The sequence below is a fragment of the Anarhichas minor genome, unplaced genomic scaffold, assembly GCF_050575085.1.
Source record: "Anarhichas minor isolate MPS153535 unplaced genomic scaffold, ASM5057508v1 ptg000011l, whole genome shotgun sequence".
Taxonomy (NCBI): domain Eukaryota; kingdom Metazoa; phylum Chordata; class Actinopteri; order Perciformes; family Anarhichadidae; genus Anarhichas; species Anarhichas minor.
This window is the reverse complement of record NW_027466457.1, coordinates 12,447,501-12,466,465: the sequence shown is the minus strand read 5'-3', so window position 1 is coordinate 12,466,465 and position 18,965 is coordinate 12,447,501. Positions and strand designations below refer to the sequence as shown.

General features: G+C 40.6%; 2 protein-coding genes, 1 long non-coding RNA gene and 1 other non-coding gene across 6 annotated transcripts in view; 3 read left to right on the top strand and 1 right to left on the bottom strand.

The window, feature by feature from the left end:
* Positions 1-372: 372 nt before the first annotated feature.
* Positions 373-2,505, bottom strand: LOC142947704 (uncharacterized). The gene is made up of 2 exons (XR_012953400.1): positions 1,913-2,505; positions 373-1,606 (listed from the first exon to the last, which is right to left on the bottom strand). It is a non-coding gene; the product is annotated as an uncharacterized LOC142947704 (long non-coding RNA).
* LOC142947703 (interferon-induced transmembrane protein 5-like) lies at positions 1,870-5,893 on the top strand. 3 transcript variants are annotated; one of them, XM_076089466.1, is made up of 4 exons: positions 1,870-2,145; positions 2,721-2,910; positions 3,022-3,459; positions 4,654-5,893. In XM_076089466.1, exons 3-4 carry the CDS (start codon positions 3,253-3,255, stop codon positions 4,873-4,875), a joined length of 429 nt encoding a protein of 142 aa, XP_075945581.1. In that variant the 5' UTR covers positions 1,870-2,145; positions 2,721-2,910; positions 3,022-3,252; the 3' UTR covers positions 4,876-5,893. The 3 variants fall into 3 exon arrangements, with proteins under 3 accessions (XP_075945581.1, XP_075945580.1, XP_075945579.1); XM_076089465.1 differs by having other exon boundaries at positions 2,717-2,910; XM_076089464.1 differs by lacking the exon at positions 1,870-2,145 and having other exon boundaries at positions 2,473-2,910.
* Positions 2,452-2,523, top strand: trnam-cau (transfer RNA methionine (anticodon CAU)). Its single transcript has one exon. It is a non-coding gene; the product is annotated as a tRNA-Met (tRNA).
* A 4,421-nt stretch (positions 5,894-10,314) lies between the features above and the next one.
* The window catches only part of LOC142947702 (putative oxidoreductase YjmC), a 9,136-nt gene continuing 485 nt past the window's right edge, over positions 10,315-18,965 (top strand). Inside the window, exons 1-11 of the mRNA XM_076089463.1 lie at positions 10,315-10,474; positions 13,416-13,564; positions 15,260-15,448; positions 15,717-15,778; positions 15,902-15,955; positions 16,051-16,149; positions 16,248-16,383; positions 16,884-17,002; positions 17,392-17,487; positions 17,665-17,775; positions 18,677-18,965. The exon at positions 18,677-18,965 is cut by the window's right edge and continues 485 nt beyond it. Of these exons, the coding sequence (XP_075945578.1) occupies positions 10,467-10,474; positions 13,416-13,564; positions 15,260-15,448; positions 15,717-15,778; positions 15,902-15,955; positions 16,051-16,149; positions 16,248-16,383; positions 16,884-17,002; positions 17,392-17,487; positions 17,665-17,775; positions 18,677-18,742 (1,089 nt within the window). The 5' untranslated portion in view covers positions 10,315-10,466 and the 3' untranslated portion in view covers positions 18,743-18,965. The remainder of the gene's footprint in view (positions 10,475-13,415; positions 13,565-15,259; positions 15,449-15,716; positions 15,779-15,901; positions 15,956-16,050; positions 16,150-16,247; positions 16,384-16,883; positions 17,003-17,391; positions 17,488-17,664; positions 17,776-18,676) is intronic.

Sequence of the window (18,965 nt, the reverse complement as noted above, 5' to 3'; positions counted from 1 at the left end):
ACCTGTTGTACCTGTTGTAAGCAAAACAGATACTTTTGCTGTTTGTGTTACAAAAGCCTTAAAATCAGCCATGTTTCTTTAATGACAATCTGTAGTTCACATCTATGCCGGACTGTTATTAGATTGTGACTTCCTGTCTGTAAGGTATTTGTTTTAGCAATGGTTCTGAAAAAAGATAACTTTTTAATCTGTTAATAAAGACGTCTGTTTTATAACTTTGAAATGTGCTTGTGAGATTTTTAAGGTAAATAAACAGATTGTGGACATACTGGCATGATTTTCATAATTTCCACAAATGATGGTGTTTTGACATTTTCACTGGTGCTGATTTCAAGCCAAAGAACTCCACCCAAAAAGGAAACAGGGCCAGGGTGGGTGTAGTATTTCCTTATTCTTACTCTGAACAGTGTGTCCTAAAGCTGTATGAATAAATGCAGGACTAATCAAAAAAACAATACACATGCATGCTAAAATACAATAATACGATTTCAAGATAATTAAGATGTGAGAAGTACGATGACCTTAAATAAATATCAGGAAAACATGGCAAATGTTTTACATCACATGTGTTACACCTCACACAACGCCTTCAGATGAATGTTAAGACAACTTAAGTTTATTAACAAGAAAACTCCACAGGACATCGTTACTTCAAAAAATGTCACCATAGTTTATATCTCCTTACACACAGAGAAGATAATTCATATAAACATGGTACGTGTGTGTGTGTGTGCGTGTGTATTGAGGGGAAATACAGAAAAGTGATCCACAATAAGCTGTCCAGTCTAACAGCACTGCAGGTGAAACATGAGGGAGGATCTTAGACTCTTTTCAGTGTCAAATCACCAACATGAAACAACATGTTTACGTTTCACACCTGGGAAAACTAGTTTAATCAGACAAAAGACAAATTAACTTCAGCCAGAGCAACTTTGTTAGCCAAGTCGATTACTTGAAAGTATGACCTGCCAATTCTACATATTTCTCATAACTGTAATTAAATTAAATTTTTAATTTCATAGAAAATTTAAATTAAATTGTTTGTTAAAGATAAAACACTGACTATTACACATTTTCTCTAAAAACTGCACCGAGTTACAGGGTTACATTTAAACTGAATATTGGTGCTAGAACTGTAATGAAAATAATAATAATAAAGTAATCTAATAATAATAATACATGTTATTAGGGCAGCGCTTTTTTTTTAATTTGCATAATTTATTTTATTCAAAGCAACAAATGTAGAACAAAAAAAAAATATTAAAAAAAATAAAATATATATATATATATACATACATACATACATACATACATACAAACACACATTTTTTATAGATGTATATCTGAGAGGAGTGTATTGTTCATACAAGAACAACTGCAAAACACATTATATTTAGTTTGGAAAGTAGATTTCTTAAATACTAATTACATACCATTTATAAACATACGTCATCAGAACCATTTGTTGTATTTCAAAGTAGAGGAGCCGGAGTATTTCTTTGAGGGTTCTTTACTATCAACAGATAAATAAAGCCTTTGAGCATGGAGTACAGACTGATTCACTGTCAGTAACTGGAATCATCACTGGTTTGGTTTCGCCCTGCACCTGGAAGTGGAAAGGTGTAATTGGACAGGTCTGCTCACTTCATTCTGATACACCCGACTGACATTTACCGTTCTTGGTTTGTTTGCAGTAATGCAAACTCGACTCTGATGATGAGATGCAGAATAGACACTGCCAAACAAATGCATTATATGAACAAACATAACGTTCCCATTTACCACTAATATTGCGCACTACCCATACTGCTCCGTCACGTGGAGGCGGGCCCGCTAGCGGGGCGGTATCAAACAAGAGGGTAAAACACATCGCATTCATGACTGAGCTTAAAAGCTAAAATGATCACCCTACCAGAGGATTGCACATGTCAGTCACCCGGGATCAGAGAGGAAAAGCCTTAAAAAGCAGCATACAGAGGGCTCCTCGGTGCAGATAACATAAGCCGACTATTTGAAAACACGGAAGTAGGAAGTGCTAAGGCCCGCCCATTTACGTCTAGCCCTACGGTAGCCCGGATGTCAACAACACGTCTATGACAATAATCAACACAGGACCAAATACGCAAGTTAACAAATACAACCAAGGTGAATTAGTGAAGCTACATAGCAAGCGGTTGCTTATCTGTTCACTGGTCCTCACAGTCTTTGGTTCTCACACAACAACTCAATTGCTTGGCTATATCGGTTATTTCTCCTAATCTTAGTTTGTCGCTGGTGACTTGAACATGTACTTAGGAGGCTCATATATAACGTCATGTATACGTCATATTCGTATAAATATAGATTTTCAAAAACAACTCCTGATCATGCAGAAAAATAAAAGAGTCCAGGTAACGAAAAATATCGCGTTGGTCACTATATTATATCCCTGTCTGTCATTTAATTTCATGGAGCAGAGTGGCGCAGCGGAAGCGTGCTGGGCCCATAACCCAGAGGTCGATGGATCGAAACCATCCTCTGCTAACTTTTTTTGGTTTTGATTCACATATTACTTTCTTTCTTTCCAAATGCGAACATACTAATGAATGAAGTACAAGTCAACTCGATGAGGAACACGTATGTCTCAATGTGGAGGCAACTTTCATTTTAGATCTTGTAACTGTGGACATAAAAACCTAATGGAGTTATGTGTAAAATGTGACCTTTTTGCTGCCAGTTAGCTCCCCGAGAGACCATGCACATCGCAGACTTGTCTGTCAAGGCCTCTGGCTGACAGATTTTCAGATAAACTTCTCCTCAACACCTTCAAGGCCTTGGAACTGCACTACTCTGCCCCCGTTGTGCTCTGCTACCTCCGCCCAACTCAACCACCTGACCCCCACCACTAGGACCTTTAAGAAAGCTGAGGTGGTGGGTACTTTGGTGGAAGAGACTTTGCACTGCTCCCATGTCTCTGTTCACTGTCTCTTTTTCTGTCTCCTCTCTCATACCGCTTTCTGTGTTCCTGTATCTCTATTTCAGTCTCTCCCAGGCCTGACCACATAATGACAGACCTGCTGTATATTAAAGGACCCTGCCCATGCGTCCTCTCCCGGTCACCTCCCTCTTCATGGGCCTTTATAAGCCTCTCATAAAGGAAGGGGGGGGGACTACTTTCCAAAGAGGGACAGTGCACAGGCTTCTGGAAGACTGGTCAGTTTGCAAACCCACCTATTCACCCACAGCCGAGGATCTTCTGTCTAAACATTAAGCATGGACAACCACTCGTACAACTTCCCCTCAGACTGCACCCCGCTCACCAACTGTAAGTCTGCCCGTAAGCCGGCTGGATCCACCGTGGTGAACATGGACAACACTGGCAAGAATCCTCCCCGGGACTATTTAGTCTGGTCGCTGTGCAACACCTTGTACGTTAACTTCTGCTGCCTGGGATTCATGGCTCTCGTCTACTCCATCAAGGTGAGATCTTCTGCTTTTTTACCTTTGTGTCACACTTAACTTGTACTTTTCAGTTTAGAAACTGAATCGTGCAAGAAAGTAACTGAGGTGTCAAAAACGAAGAATGAGGCCGAACTGATGTCCAAACGATAACTGAAAGATTCTCTCTAGTTATGTGTCTGAGAGATGAATCAAACAATACAAGGGTCAAGCTGTTGTTCACTGTCCTGTAAAAATAGATGTATTTGACACTTTAATATTAACTTTAAAAAAGTATTTAAAAAATATTTTGCATTGCAAAATTCAGAGTGCCAGACTTAGAGTGATGCCATGAAAACAAGCAAAAATGTATCATGTGTTCCGCCATGTAAACGCAAATGTTTCAAACATTGTAGAAAGCTGTTATTGTCCCATGTCAGATGGCAGAAAGTAGAGTTGGTACATCCTTCACCACAGGAATGGACTGTGGAGAAACAGGAACGTAAACCAAAACAAAAGCTTTTCCCACACAAAGATCCTTAAAAATGCCATGTGCAAAGCAGGATTGGACAAACTATATGACTACCTGAATAAAAAGGTTTCTGAAAAACCCACCACAAAAGGGTGTGCTCACTCTTTATTTAAGTCTTTAAAAAAATAATCTTTCATCTGTCTGCATAGGGCGCAGCTCTGAATCACAGGCCCAGCATTGGCTCAGCACTCAAATTAAAGACATGACTGGAGTTAAAAATGGCGTAATTGGCATCTTGTTAATGGGCAAGTACTCATGGGAAATTAGAGAGCGCTCGGGAAAGACTTAGCCTGGTCCGTTCCAAAATATACGGACACACTTAGAGCAGCTCAAGGATTTCACATCACTCCACCCTTGCTCCAACCTTGAATCTGCACTCAATGTGGACAAATCTGGAATTATGGGACAAGCTGTGATGAACTGTAAACAAAGACGCGACTGAACATTATGATATGCCCGTGTGCCCTCGTCCTCTCAAGATTTACAGTGTACATGGGCGTAGACACTTACTAAGCATTTTTGTTCTTTTTGTATATAAATTGTCTTCAGAAATAGTTGGACCACGAAGTACAGTCAAAGCTTTTATGAAACACACTGATTAATAATTTCTGTATTGATTAATACTGACTTCAGTGGTTGCATGTAATAATGTGAGTGTGTGTGTGTGTGTGTGTGTGTGTGTGTGTGTGTGTGTGTCTATGTAGGCCAGGGACCAGAAGACTCAGGGCAACCTACAGCTGGCCCAGGAGTGTTCAGACAAGGCCAAGTGGTACAACATCTTGGCAGCCGGCTGGAACCTGCTGATTCCACTTCTGGCCGTCGTCCTGCTGGTCCTCCTGCTCATCCACCTGGGCACTTCCGAGGGCTCCTTCGACTTCTTCGGAGAGGACGGCTTCCAAAACTTTATGAAGCTGTTCAGCTGGTAGATGGAGGCAAAGGGGGGGGGGGGGGGGGACACACAAAAAAACACAAAAATGGGTCTCCATTCATAATTACTTGGGCGAGGGATTCAGCAGATGAGGGCTGACATAATCGCTCCTAAATGTTTTTAGCCAATCTAAGTCAAGCGATAAAGGAAATCTATCTGAGCTGAAATCTGCTCAGCACTAACATAATCCTAAGTGGTGAGAAAGAAAAGCAAGACTTGGTTTGTGTATTAGAAGAATGTCGTCTTTGGGATGCACCAGTACTAATGCTGGTATCAAACATTCTGGCCAATAAAAGACTAAAACAGGACATTCAATTAGTGTCTCAGAGTTACGCATATAAAGAAATGTATACAACATAATACTTTCGGACCATTGATCTAAAACTAATTATAAAAGTTAATGTTGTTCAGTAACAGCAACACGCTGTTTGATACTAGTGGGCCAACACATATCAGAATTTGTATTCGTGAGAGCTGTTGGATATCAATATTGGGGCATTCCTAATTGTAATATCAGTATTAAAGGGAATTGAGTTTACCCCAGCCAGTCGCCCTGACACGGTCAGTAGAAATGTGTTGATCAAAGACTGTGAACAGCCTGAAATGGAAAAGAGGGGAACAAACAGAGTGAACGGCTCAGAGATTGAGCAAGCAGCTTCTCTGGGTCATTTCGTTGTTATTTATTGTATTTATGTTGAATGGAAATTTTGATGACAGCTGAAATTATCTCCGGATAGTCCGGATAGAAAGAGCAGAGAGAACAGAGGACTGTGGAGCCAACGTCTGAATGTCACGATGATGACAAATGATAATCAACCTTCACCTCCCATCGCCGCTTATTTGTCTTCTTTCAGCCACTTTTTACATTTTGTGACAACATACATCTGTTTTTGGTCATTATTCATGTATTTCTAGTAGTATTTTATTGCGTTAAGTGTTCTAATTTTACATCAACTTATTGCTGACCATTTGTGAGTGAGCTAAATAAACCAGATACTGTTAAGTATTGCATTGAATTTTTCTCTTTCACATGATGCTTTTACTTCATTTATCAAAATATCTACAAACAATTTCAAGGACTTGTGCTCATTAGCTGAGGATGGATCTGAAAAAGAACGAGGATGAAGAGATTCAGTTCCTTCGGTTTCAGCTTCACCTTCACTCAATCATAATACATAATTTCAGGCTTAGGTTTGATTCTGGGGCGGGTCTGAGGGATCGGGCAAGGCAAGTTTTTTTTCTCCATCCCAGCTGTGAGCCTGCTGCTGTACCAACTATATACAGAACATCCCGTTTTAGGAAACTGTGTGCCCTCGTTTTAGGAAACTGTGTGCCCTCGTTTGTAAGGCAGGGCCGCCCAGGCTGACCACTACAGAGGCGTCAGCAGCAATGTGGGGGCCTGCAGCGGGACGAGATCATTTCAACCTGCTCTCAGTCTGAGGAATTATTGCAGATGAAATGGCGCACGTTTTGGGAAAGACTTGCCATTTTATGTTAACCGTCTGCTGGATGGTTAGTGCCACAGGAAACCTTTAGCTTCATCATCACAGATGTATGCTGTACTACAAAACCACAGAACAAATAGAATGCAATACAAAAAAATGTAATTTGATGCATTGGACGGAATTGCTTTTATTTCTATTATTAAATCTAGGAGTGGAACATGATTAGAAAGGTGGGCGGGCATGCAAATCAAGAAAGATGTGATTGCAGAGGATGAATCAAGATTTTACTTTCATGTGAAATACACATTCTGAGATGCCATTGAGCAATGCAGAGACTAAATCTGCTGCTCCATGAGTCCTCCTGCTCCTCGCCCCTCGTCTTTGATGACTTGGGTGTCCCGCTCCTCCAGACCTCCCATCATATTAGCAGCCTCTCCTTTGCTCGCAACTTTATATATACGCACCCAAATCACAGCCTCTAGCTTCCAACTTACTATTTTCCTCCTGTGGTTGGAGATAAATGCCTCCAGATGTCTAAACCGTGGAGAATTACAGACTAGGAGCTGGCACTGCAGAGGGAGGGGGCGCTAACTTCTCGCTGCTCTTTTTGTGAGCTGTTCGCTCCAGGCCTGGTGAAGCAGGAGGAAGACATGCAGAAAGAACACTTACACTTGATTTGACACAAATCAGGTTCAACAAACCTTCCATCCTGAACTAAAACATGCCTAAATTTTACCCTAACCTAAACTTAATCAGGAAAAGGAGTTTTATCAAATGGATTAGGCAGTTAGTTCCATTTTGGTCAAATGAAGCACAACGTTTATAGCGTTAATGATGAATAAACAACACAAATTTGCAGGGATTGGGGTATTAATGTATAATTTAATGAAATTTGAACTAAGATATTTAAAAAATAAAAAATCCTTTAAAAAGGTGCAGTGTGTAGGATCTGGCGGCATCTAGTGGTGAGGTTGCAGATTGCAACCAACTGCAGCTTCTCTTGAGTGCCAAGCATGTAGTAGGACAACTAAAGCAGTCGATGTGAAAACGCTAATGGCCTTATTCACTACTCATTCTACGCTAACGAAAACACAATGATTCTTAATTCCAGTTGACTTTACACTACAAATAAAAATAATATATTCAATTTCTGCCAAAAGATCCTCCTAAATGCTGCATGCTGTTTTACAATAACCAAATCTTGTGTCTCAATCCTAATTGATTTAATCTCAAACACTAAAACAACCTTTTCTATCTTTCTGACACTTGGTTGTTATTAGTATAATACTACTGAAACCAGTGAAAAGCACATTTCTAACCACATTTTTAAACATTCCAAAAAACCACAATCAACACAATGATAACCAGCCCGAAGCCAAAGCATAAGCACAAAAGCCTCCTGGAGGCTGCACCACACAGCACAGTGTTGAACGGAACAGACTGCTGACTTTCTTTGAGCCTCACCAGTAACGCCTCTTAGATCATGGCACTGTCTCTGTGTGCAAAGCTGACACTGCACACAAGATGGTGCAATAGGAGAGCTCATTGAGTGTCCGGAGGGTTTGTTAATGTGCTCAGTTCATTCCATGGGCATCTAAACATGACTTTGACATTTCCTATGAAAAAAAGTAAATGTTGACCTAAATGTGGCATTACAGCAAAGGATGAATTTATACTCCGAGGATCCAAAAACTACAAAGCTAATTGAATGGCAATCTGGTCAGAACAGCCAGTTGAAAAAAATACAGACCTGCACATGTAAACACATGTATTTAGGAGTTTGTCCACTTAAATATACTGCACACACACACATACACACACACACACACACACACGATCAAAGACATTTTAATCTTTCCTCACAATAGGAGGAAGCCTTTGTTTAAACAGTTGCTGTTTAGATATGCTGATAATTACAACAGTGGATGAGTCGTGCTCCCAGTAGTTTCATTTATATCAGATAGGGGTTAGCCATTCAAATGCCACATAAACGGAGGCCAATCATCTTCTGGCTCAACAACCTGGGATCAAAATAGGAACTTAAGGCTGCATTTTGAATTGGCGGAAGTACTTTACTGGCGGTGACGTTGTTAGTGTTATAAGTATCAAGCCAGGTGAAATACAGTGTTGCTCACATGTTGTGAAAACAACGGGAAAATACATATCATCGGATGAACGGTTGTTGAGATTTGCAAGGACACACCCACATACAGACAGAAAGACACATACTGACTGAAATTCCTTGCTTTATAGTTCGATGCCTTTTAATTACAATAAGTGAAATTTGATATCTTCTGATAATGGGTGCGTAGCATAGTAGTTAAACTGGTTTCCCAGGTTGGGTTCCCAGTGTCCCTGTTCCAAGGGCAAGTTAAGTTCAAGGGAAACATTATCAAAAACACTCAGGAAAAACAAACCAACATGCTCCACTGCCACTACTTTGCTGCCAAGTGAGATCTTGCACAAGACTAAAGCCTGAGATTTATTATGTTTGTACTATCTCGTTCCTTCCATGTGGAGAAAATGTGTCTGCACAGCATGTTTACGTGCACATCTAATACAGCGGAATTGATACACTTCCAAGTTCGGCGAGTGTCTGACTCTTTGTGGCCTGCTGGAAAGAAAGGCACCAACAGTGTTCTGGTAAATAGCCAAAAAAATGTTCTTATCAGAATTCCAAAGCACAATCAAGTGCCAGCGCTTCTCTGTTGAGAATATGTGAGGTTACATAACCAAGGATACTGTTACTGGTAAGCCTGTGTGGGAGAAAGACATCGATGGAAGACCAGTTGTGAAGAGATCAGACGCAGTCTGCACCAGCGGTGCAAAGTAACAAAGTACATTTTCTCAATTACTTTACTTGAGTACAGTTTTGAGGTTACTTTATTACTTTACTTCATACTTTCACTCCACTACTATGATGAGTAGCCAACTTTTACTTTTGGTACTTTCAGTATATGTTAATGCTTGACCTGTTAAATGCAGGAATCTTACAGTAAGTTTATGTATTTCTACTGTTTATTGCTACGTCTACTTAAGTAAAAGATCTCAGCACTTATTCCACTACTGGTCTGTCATTAGTTTTCTGTAAGTGGCCAGGCAGCAGAGTTTAGAAAATAAGTAAGAAAATAAAGTAGGGGGAAATGCTAATTGTAAACAAAAGCAAAACAAAAGAAACAAAAGCATAAATACCTGAAAGGTAACTCTTTGTGGATACGCCTCTATGTTGGTGTTCGGTTTCAGGCTTGATTCCTCTGTCCTCTGTCCTCTGTCCTCTTACATAACTGACTACACCTTAGCCTAAAGCCGTGCTCCCATTACAACAAGCACCAGAGACTTTCGCTGCTTCTCCGACAGACTGTATCATTGGCTGAATCTACTACAAATAGAGACAGAAGGAAAGTTGTGTTATGTTTTGTTCTTGCATATCCTGCAGTCATGTATTTACAAAAAGTCCCTTACGTTTATGAAAAGTCACATATTTCTCCTGAGAAGAAGGCCTGTCGGTATGATGCAGGTATTGTGCAGGATAATAAATTGCCCTACATGACTTATTTTTTGGTAATGTTTGAGAGGGAGCTTTCATTCTCATTATTTTGGTAAATCCTTATTAGTTTCAATGATGAACAAAGAATGATCTAGACATGTCTAATCACTGCAGTTGCACTTCGTCCAAAAGATTAAGTAGGAAGTAGAGTTTTCCTGGTGGTTTAATAGAAAATAAATAAGCAGGGTTGCCTCTTGATAATGTACAGTAGGCGTCCTTGTGTAAATATTTACGGTGTTATTTTTGTCAGGGGGCAAACATGTGCGCTTCAAAGGCAGGCTATCATCTCAAACACGTATGTGACAAAATGCGCAATTTACATAACGCACGACCTCGCCTCAAACGCCAGAACAGGCCTGTGTGACGGCGTTACAGAGCAACTCCCCCCGATACGCCTCTCCTCCAACACCGCCCACAGACATATGATAGATTTACCAGCTTTCAGAAATGCTGGGCGTTTCCTAACTGTGTACTGTTTGAAGAGGAAGTTGGCCGTTGTCTCCGTTGATCATCGACACCAGCAGATCACCAGCAACCAGCACCAGTAGCGACAACAACCATCGACCTGAAGCTGCAGCGCAAAGCAGGACCGCCAACATGACCAGGTGAGGACAAAATGTGCCGCATGACATGACCGGCTGCTGACAGGAACAAACTATAACTGATGGTCTGAATGTCACGACTCATGGACTTGCAGAAGTGGAACGTAACAAAGTAGACTTCAAGAAAGGACTTTAATTACATTTAGTATTACTTTCACATACTCTCTGCATTAAGAGTACTTTTACTTTATCTGTACTTTTACTTGAGTAGGTTTTTGAATGCACACTTGTTATCAAGTATGTTATCATTGCAGCTGTTTTTTTTCTAACTTTTGGTCGTCGGCAATGACCTTTACAAAGTGAAACGAACAATAAGTTAGCACAGTTCCCTTGAACAGTTGTGTGCATTGTTTGACCCATATTTTGGAGCACTTTCTGTTCATGAACTCCTCCTGTCTGCGTCAACAGAAGCATGCTTTTTGCTAAACTGTTTTTCTGTGTGCTCCTAATCTGATTAAAAAGGGACGTTTTATTTGTTCTGTTTCATGTGCAGACTTTTAACTTTCAACGAGCAACTTTTGACCTTTTGTAATTATGTGCTTTATAGTTGCTTCATGTGCGTTTTTGAATTGAAGGCTTCATCAGAGCAGAGTCATGCAGATATTTCTAAGTACAGTAAGTCTGCACAGTCTGTTGATCAAGTCTACTTGTGTCCAGACTTTTCACAGCCTGTAGACAAGTGGTTTCCCTTGTAGACCTGTCTAGTTTATTTTCCATATTGTTAAATAAACACTCAACAAGCATAAAGTTACACATCCTTCTGCACACATTCAAGAGGATTTTCAAATTCTGTTCCTCCTAGAGGTGACATGATTCATGGTGCACTGTCTCTAAAGATTTTGGAGCAGTTGATGAATGCATCAATAATTACTGGATCTTCTTCCATTGTGTTTTTATATGTGTTTGTCCTATAGGAGAGCGTTGACCCCTTCTTGGACACATGCATGTCCCAGTATACTTGTAACATGAACCAGTAAAGGCTACATACATTGTCCACAGAGAATTCAGTCGAGCCAGATTATGTGCGGTTGTCTTTCTTCTAAGTTAAAATATGTAACTGCATAGACAATGGCAACTTTTTAAGCTATGTTTGAAATGCCACAGGCATTATTTTTACTGTTTATAGCACCAAAACAAACACTATGTGGCCCTCAGTGTGACCTTGGGACATGCTGACAGTCTTTCTTTGGTGTGGAAGATGTCAAACTTTTATCATGCAGCCCTGGTTAAAGTTTTCCCTTTTCCGTTACTCCTTCCTCATTTCTCAGAAATTGTATGAAGGGTTTGTACTTCTTTCTTACATAAGACATTGCATAAGTTTCCACTGAGACCTCCTCCATACTTGGATGGGCTCCGTTAGGGCTGCTATGTGTTTCATCCCCTTGGATCAGTTATTGTTTTTTGAGCAGAGCCTTTTGTACAGAACACACTGTTACTTTGGAGAGGAACTGGCCGATCCAGCTCTCCCACAGCCCAAATCTGGACTCGATTATCAATGATTCCAAAACTTCCCGTTCTCTTTAACGACTGAATACCCCAAAGTACAATGAAGGAAACTAGGGAAGGAGAAGAGAATGGAAGGACAATGGAGAAGTAAGGAAGTAAAACGTTTTCAGCGTCGCACACTAGAAAACCCTCAGAAACCTCATCCTTATGTGTTCTGTCAATAAAAACATGACTTTGAGATGGTGAAGACATGTTTCACCACAGAGAGTCGTAACATCTGGAAAAGAATTTCTGAGGAACATTTAGCTGTAAACTAGTTTGTTTGGAAGACATTATATTACTTAAAGTTGTCTCTTAACTGGGATTACATTTACAGAGAACACAAGTAAAGCAATGTCCTGGTTACTCACACGACATCCTAACCCCTCACAGAAAAGAGCATCTGAACTTTACCCTGTGACAATCTATTAGATAAGCACTACAATGGTATTGTCTGTAGTTTGTCCTTCTGGTCTGCACTCGGCATTCACTTTTTAAATATCTGCAAATCCATGTCCATCTTGTACAATTTGTTTTGTACAAGATTAACACTCTTACTGTGCCACAGGGGTGATGAACCTTTTGAATCTGGTGCTGATTGAGGGACCATGTGCTTTTTATTTCATCAAGCATGTGACAGCTACATTCATATTTGACCCTTTTCAAGAAGTTTGATCTTAGAATTAAAGGCATGATAATGAATATCCTTAGTTTCACCGACCACTTGAGTCATTACTATGTCTTAATCAGTGCCCCCCCCTAAAGTATTCAACACATCTTTCACTCTGTTAAACATACTGCTTAAGTATTGCAGTTCCCTGAGGGGTTTTCATGCACGTGACTTAAACTGAGACGAAAACAGACAGTGACTCCACTGTTCATAGCGTAACACTCTGAAGAGAGAGAGAATGTTTTTCCAAAACATCGTCTGGTACATGAAGTCCTGCTGTATCTTATTATCACACAGCTCAGAATTTCCTTGTAAAGTCAACAGCGAGGTAACCGTTTTGTTTACAGCATTTCTACCGTCAGTGTTTCTGCTAGGGGCCTACTCTGTGTGCAGCAACAACATAATGTAATAACAGCGTAGCTTTAGTGTAATGACCGACATCATCTATGTGGTTACAGGTTGTGCAATCACTGTTGCAATGATGGACTTCAAACTTTGAAATAGTGTCGGTCTGGCATTCTGTCAAATCCTATAAAATGTGGAGCATTATACATGGTGTAACTCTTCCATTATTTTGAGTTATTGCTCAAACGCTATTAATTTAAAACAAGCATTATCATCAAGTTTTGATGTTCCTCAATATAAATATAAAAATGCAAAGTCCAGCATTAAAAATATTCTTTTTATTTTAACATGTGCACGGTCAACACCAGAATCTGAGTAACTGCTTGAAAAACAATCCATATTTAAGGATTTTATCATCTGATTATGAATTTTTCCTCTTTGCAGATGTCTGATTAGCAAGTCGGAGGTGCAAGGCTTCATCGAGAGGTGTATGACAAGCGTGGGCACCAAGCAGCATCATGCACGCAGCCTGGCCGAGGTGCTGGTGGAGGGAGACCACAGGGGCCACTACAGCCATGGACTCAACAGGATGGGTCAGTGGGGCGCTGACAGTTTGTTGTCTGCATGTTTGATTTAAAGGTGTATTTAATGGTAAACTGTGACACGTGTGACGGTGTCCACAGGATCCGTCATTTCCACACTTACCATTCATTGTTCATGTAAGCGGCCGTGCAAAGGAATCTTGTTGCGCCGCTTTGCATTTTGAGAAACAAACCGGCACACGGCTGCTCCTCATTAGCGTGAAGTTGCTGGGCTACTCCATGCATATCAGGGGCATCCAGCACAAGTGGCTTCCTCTGGAAACTCCCCAAACACTTTTATATTAACCGCTGTTGATCGAAAATGAAGACCGATTCAGCAATTTCTGACCTCAAGTATTTTCAGAAATACTATTTTTGTAGTATAAGGGAAGAAACGTTTCAAAATGAGCGAGCATGTTGGTTCCGTTTGAAATCCGGGAGCCGCAGCCCACAAGTGAAAACGTTCCGAGATGTACTTTCTTTTTAACCAAGCGTTTGCGTCAATTTCTGACTCCGCACACATATTGACGCCTTGTTGAGAGCCGCGTGGAGACAATCGTAGATTTGCTCTGAATTCTGTCCACAGCTTCTAATTTAAAAGCGATTATATGTACAGTTTTCATAAATGCTATTTTTGTATCCATTTGATGACCCAGTCTTATTTCATCAGTTACATTGTATCCACTATGATGTCCAACAGGAATGTATTTGACAAAGATTGGTCAGACTAATGAAGTACTATAGAATTTTTAGGTCTGCGTATGAAAACAAATCTCTCGGCCAGCCTTCGACCCCTTGATTTGGATTATTTTGTGCCTGTATTTAAAAGTGGTGATAATTTGTGTTTGCTATCCTTGTACTTTTTGCCAGACAAGTGGTTTGATTTGACAGTGGTAAACTGTGACACGTGTGACGGTGTCCACAGGATCCGTCATTTCCACACTTACCATTCATTCTTCATGTAAGCGGCCGTGCAAAGGAATCTTGTTGCGCCGCTTTGCATTTTGAGAAACAAACCGGCACACGGCTGCTCCTCATTAGCGTGAAGTTGCTGGGCTACTCCATGCATATCAGCAGCATCCAGCACAAGTGGCTTCCTCTGGAAACTCCCCAAACACTTTTAAATTAACCGCTGTTGATCGAAAATGAAGACCGATTCAGCAATTTCTGACCTCAAGTATTTTCAGAAATACTATTTTTGTAGTATAAGGGAAGAAACGTTTCAAAATGAGCGAGCATGTTGGTTCCGTTTGAAATCCGGGAGCCGCAGCCCACAAGTGAAAACGTTCCGAGATGTACTTTCTTTTTAACCAAGCGTTTGCGTCAGTTTCTGACTCCGCACACATATTGACGCCTTGTTGAGAGCCGCGTGGAGACAATCGTAGATTTACTCTGAATTCTGTCCACAGCTTCTATTTTAAAAGCGAGTATATCTTCGGCTTTATATGTACAGTTTTCATAAATGCTATTTTGTATCCATTTGATGACCCAGTCTTATTTCATCAGTTACATTGTATCCACTATGATGTCCAACAGGAATGTATTTGACAAAGATTGGTCAGACTAATGAAGTACTGTAGAATTTTAAGTCTTCGTATGAAAACAAATCTCTCGGCCAGCCTTCGACCCCTTGATTTGGATTTTTTTTTGTGCCTGTATTTAAAAGTGGTAATCATTTGTGCTTACTGTCTTTGTACTTTTTACCAGATATGTATGTAAAGGACGTCGAGACAGGAATCTGCGCCAAGGACGGTGAGCCGGTGGTGGAGAAGGAGAGTGCAGCCACAGCATTGGTGGATGGGAAGAACCTCCTGGGTCCAGTGGTGGGAAACTTCTGCATGAAACTCGCCATGAAGAAGGCAAAAGAAGCGGGCATTGGCTGGGTGGTGGCACACGGTGAGTCCGAGCATGCCGACAACAGTTGGGTGATAAATATGCGTTACGTGTTTGGCTCATATAACAGGTAATTAAATGCGAGAGAAAAGAAACCAAAACCACTGTAGTGTCTGATGACTACAAAGTGCATTGGATTTGAATGAATAGAATTTACTTTAGAGAGGAAAATGCACTGATTAAATAAGTTTTAGCTGTAAAATGTACTTCACTAAAGTGGTCAACGAATCCCAACAAATAAAACAGTGACTATACATGTTTACTGTCTCAGGTTCCAACCATTTCGGTATCGCCGGATACTACTCAATGCAAGCTCTGAAGGAGAACATGATTGTGAGTGAAAGGTTAACCTGCCTTTTTATGAATTTAATGTAAACAAAATGTCCTTTATTAAATAATGGACGTTTTTTGTTCCCAAATGGTGTTATGTGTCTGATAATAATCTGACTATTACAGGGTATGTCATTTACCAACACGTCCCCACTGGTGGTTCCCACACGCGGTAAAGAGGTAAAAAATATGATTTAATCTACAGAATACACTGTACTTCATGCCACAAACAACCTCTCTGTCTCACTCTAATACCATCAACCTGCTGTTTGTAGTGCACTTTGGGCACCAACCCCATCAGCGTGGCAGCTCCGGCTAAAGACGGAGACAGCTTTGTTCTGGATATGGCCACATCAGCAGTAGCACTTGGAAAGGTAAGACTATGTTTATACTGAACAAATAAGCATTTAAGAGACCACTTAGAGTTATACAAAATGTATTTAATTTATGTCTCAATGTTTTATGTGCACAGGTGGAGCTCCATGACCGGCGTGGAGACACCATCCCTGAGGGCTGGGGCTGTGATGCTCAGGGCAAGCTGAGCACCGACCCTAAGAAAGTTCTGAGCGGAGGAGGACTGGTGCCCATTGGCGGAAGTGAAGCCACAGGTCAGAAACCAGCTGATAAACGTCTGCTCGGGGAGCATTTTTTCATCCTGACCTTAAAATACAATATCAAAGTTATACTGTTATGTCTGCGGTTAGATTTTAGACATTTTTCTCACATTCAGATGTTGAAATAATCCTCCCTCTTCTACTCTCGCGTATAATTTAACAATCAAGGAGGAATTGTACATTTTCCAATACAAGCACGGCTCTGACTGACAAGTCTGTTATGTGCTGCAAAAATGGCACTTGGTGTTCCACTATTAACTTTTGACACATTGGGTCTCATTTGGAATATGTGGGATTGAAAGATGTGATTCACGGAGGAAGTCTTTCATGCAGCAACACTTTCTTAGATTATGATAGTAACAGTAGTCCTGAACAGGGTAGGAGGATGCACCGTAAAGGAGGGCTTGTATCGTATATGATAACATTTGTTGCATTTATCCTGTCTGTACATGAAATAAATGGAGTTTGTGTGTCTGTGTTGTTGTTGTCCTCAGGAGGGTACAAAGGCTATGGTCTTGGAATGATGGTGGAAGTGTTCTGTGGTATCTTGGCCGGTGCCCAGTACAGCAACCACATCCGTACGTGGAAAGTAACAGACCGCGTTGCAAACCTGGTACGTTAGCTATTTATTTATTTGTGACTCGTGTAAAACCCACTGGTTTGATGTGTTCTGTTCTCCTAGTCAAAGTGTCTAAACCACCTTGAGTTGGAGGTTGTGACTGAGCAGTTCCCACACTGCTGAGTAAATCAAATCCTTGACGAGATGGTGGACAGAAACAGCTGTTAAAAAGATTGACTCTCAGTCAAAAGCAGCCAACATCACATTTTTTTGGGAGCCGGGTTTTGACATCCTGAAATGTGTCTCTGACAGCCACTGTTATCTAAACGATAAGCACAATCAATGAGTCCGACGCAAGCCCTTTTATGTTGCATCGTGGCTCTCTTCACTGTTTGTATTGGGTCAGTTCACAGTGATGTCATTACTGGTTTTTGTATTTTCAGGGTCAGTGTTTCGTGGCGATTAACCCAGAGAACTTTGCTCCCGGGTTCGGCGACAGGATGTCAGACCTTCTGTCCATCCATAGAGGGATGGAGCCTGTGAGTAGATCCTACTGCTGCCACGTTAATACAGACTAATTAGGAGAAAAAAAACATGTAGATGATGACCAATGATTGCAACCCGTTAATTCTTATTATTGTAAAAGAAAATGAAACAAAGCCTGTTAATTGCTTTGAGCTTCATTTGATTGGTGGTGCTGCTGCTGTTTGTCTCAGGCTGACTCCGGCGCTCCCGTTTTGACTGCTGGAGATCCAGAGAGGATGAACATGAAGGAGTGTGAGGAAATGGGCGGAATCCCCTACCACATCAATGTCATCAACCACATGGTAAGAGCTGCAAAATGAAGTGGTCATCTGAAACACTTTGATGTTTTCTCTCACTAGTCCAAATGAAGATTCTCTGCGACACTCTCGTAACTCAAGCAGTCATTATGAACAAAATGCAGGAACAGATGTGATCTATCACTTCTCTTTCATATTTTGAAAGAACTATTTTTTTGGGGGGTAATACGCTTGATCACTTTCTTGCAGAGAGCTTGATGACAAGATTGATATTACTCTCATATCTGAATCCTTAATATGAAGCTATACAACCAGCTGTTAGTTAGCTTAACTTAGCATGAAGACAGGAAACCGGGAGAAATGGCTAGCCTTGCTCCGTCCAAAGTTACCAAAATCCACCCAACACTTCTAAAGCTCACTAACTTACATGTTATATCTTGTTTCTAATACTATTAATTGAAAACAAAAGACTAGTTATATTGGGGGGGTTGTGTGCCGAACTGTTCCTTAGCCAGACACATTCATTTCCTTGTCTGTCAAACTCACCGTAACAACAAGACTTCAAGAAGTATAACTACGTGTCGTTGCACCAACAGTCTGGAACACAACTCCCCGTATTCTACAAGTAGTCGTTTTTAAACTAAATTTTTTTTACAAATGGGATATACCTTTTAATAAGTGAGCTGTAGAGGTACTACAATGTGGAGCTTGTTAACTTTGGACAGCGCTAGGCTAGCTTTTTCCCCGTGCTTCCAATTCTTATGCTAAGCTAAGCTAAGTGGCTGCTGATGGTAGCTTTAAATTTACCAAACAGAAGTGACTCAATCTTTTCAACCATCTCTCAGTGAGGGAACAAGCGCTTTTCCCAAAATCCAACTATTGCTTTAAGGAAAAAGCCTTTGACATTTAGCTAACTCGACTCCATTTTTGCATTTTTCTTCTGCAGAACGAATGTGCCAAGAGAGTTGGGGTCAGCCCTCTGCTGCCGTGTGACAATGTCATCTCCAATTAGTCCGTCCAGTCCAGATTCTCTGCGTTGGAAATCGGCAACATCTGCTCATCTTGAAGTTCACATTGACCTGCTTGGGAATGCAACCTTGTTCACGTACATTATACATGTATCTCATTTTACTCATTTTCAAAGTCCATACAAGTTTTAATGAAAAAAAAAAAAGCATTATAATAACCATGACATTTGTAACATAACAATGAAAATACCAAAGCATTTTCTTTTC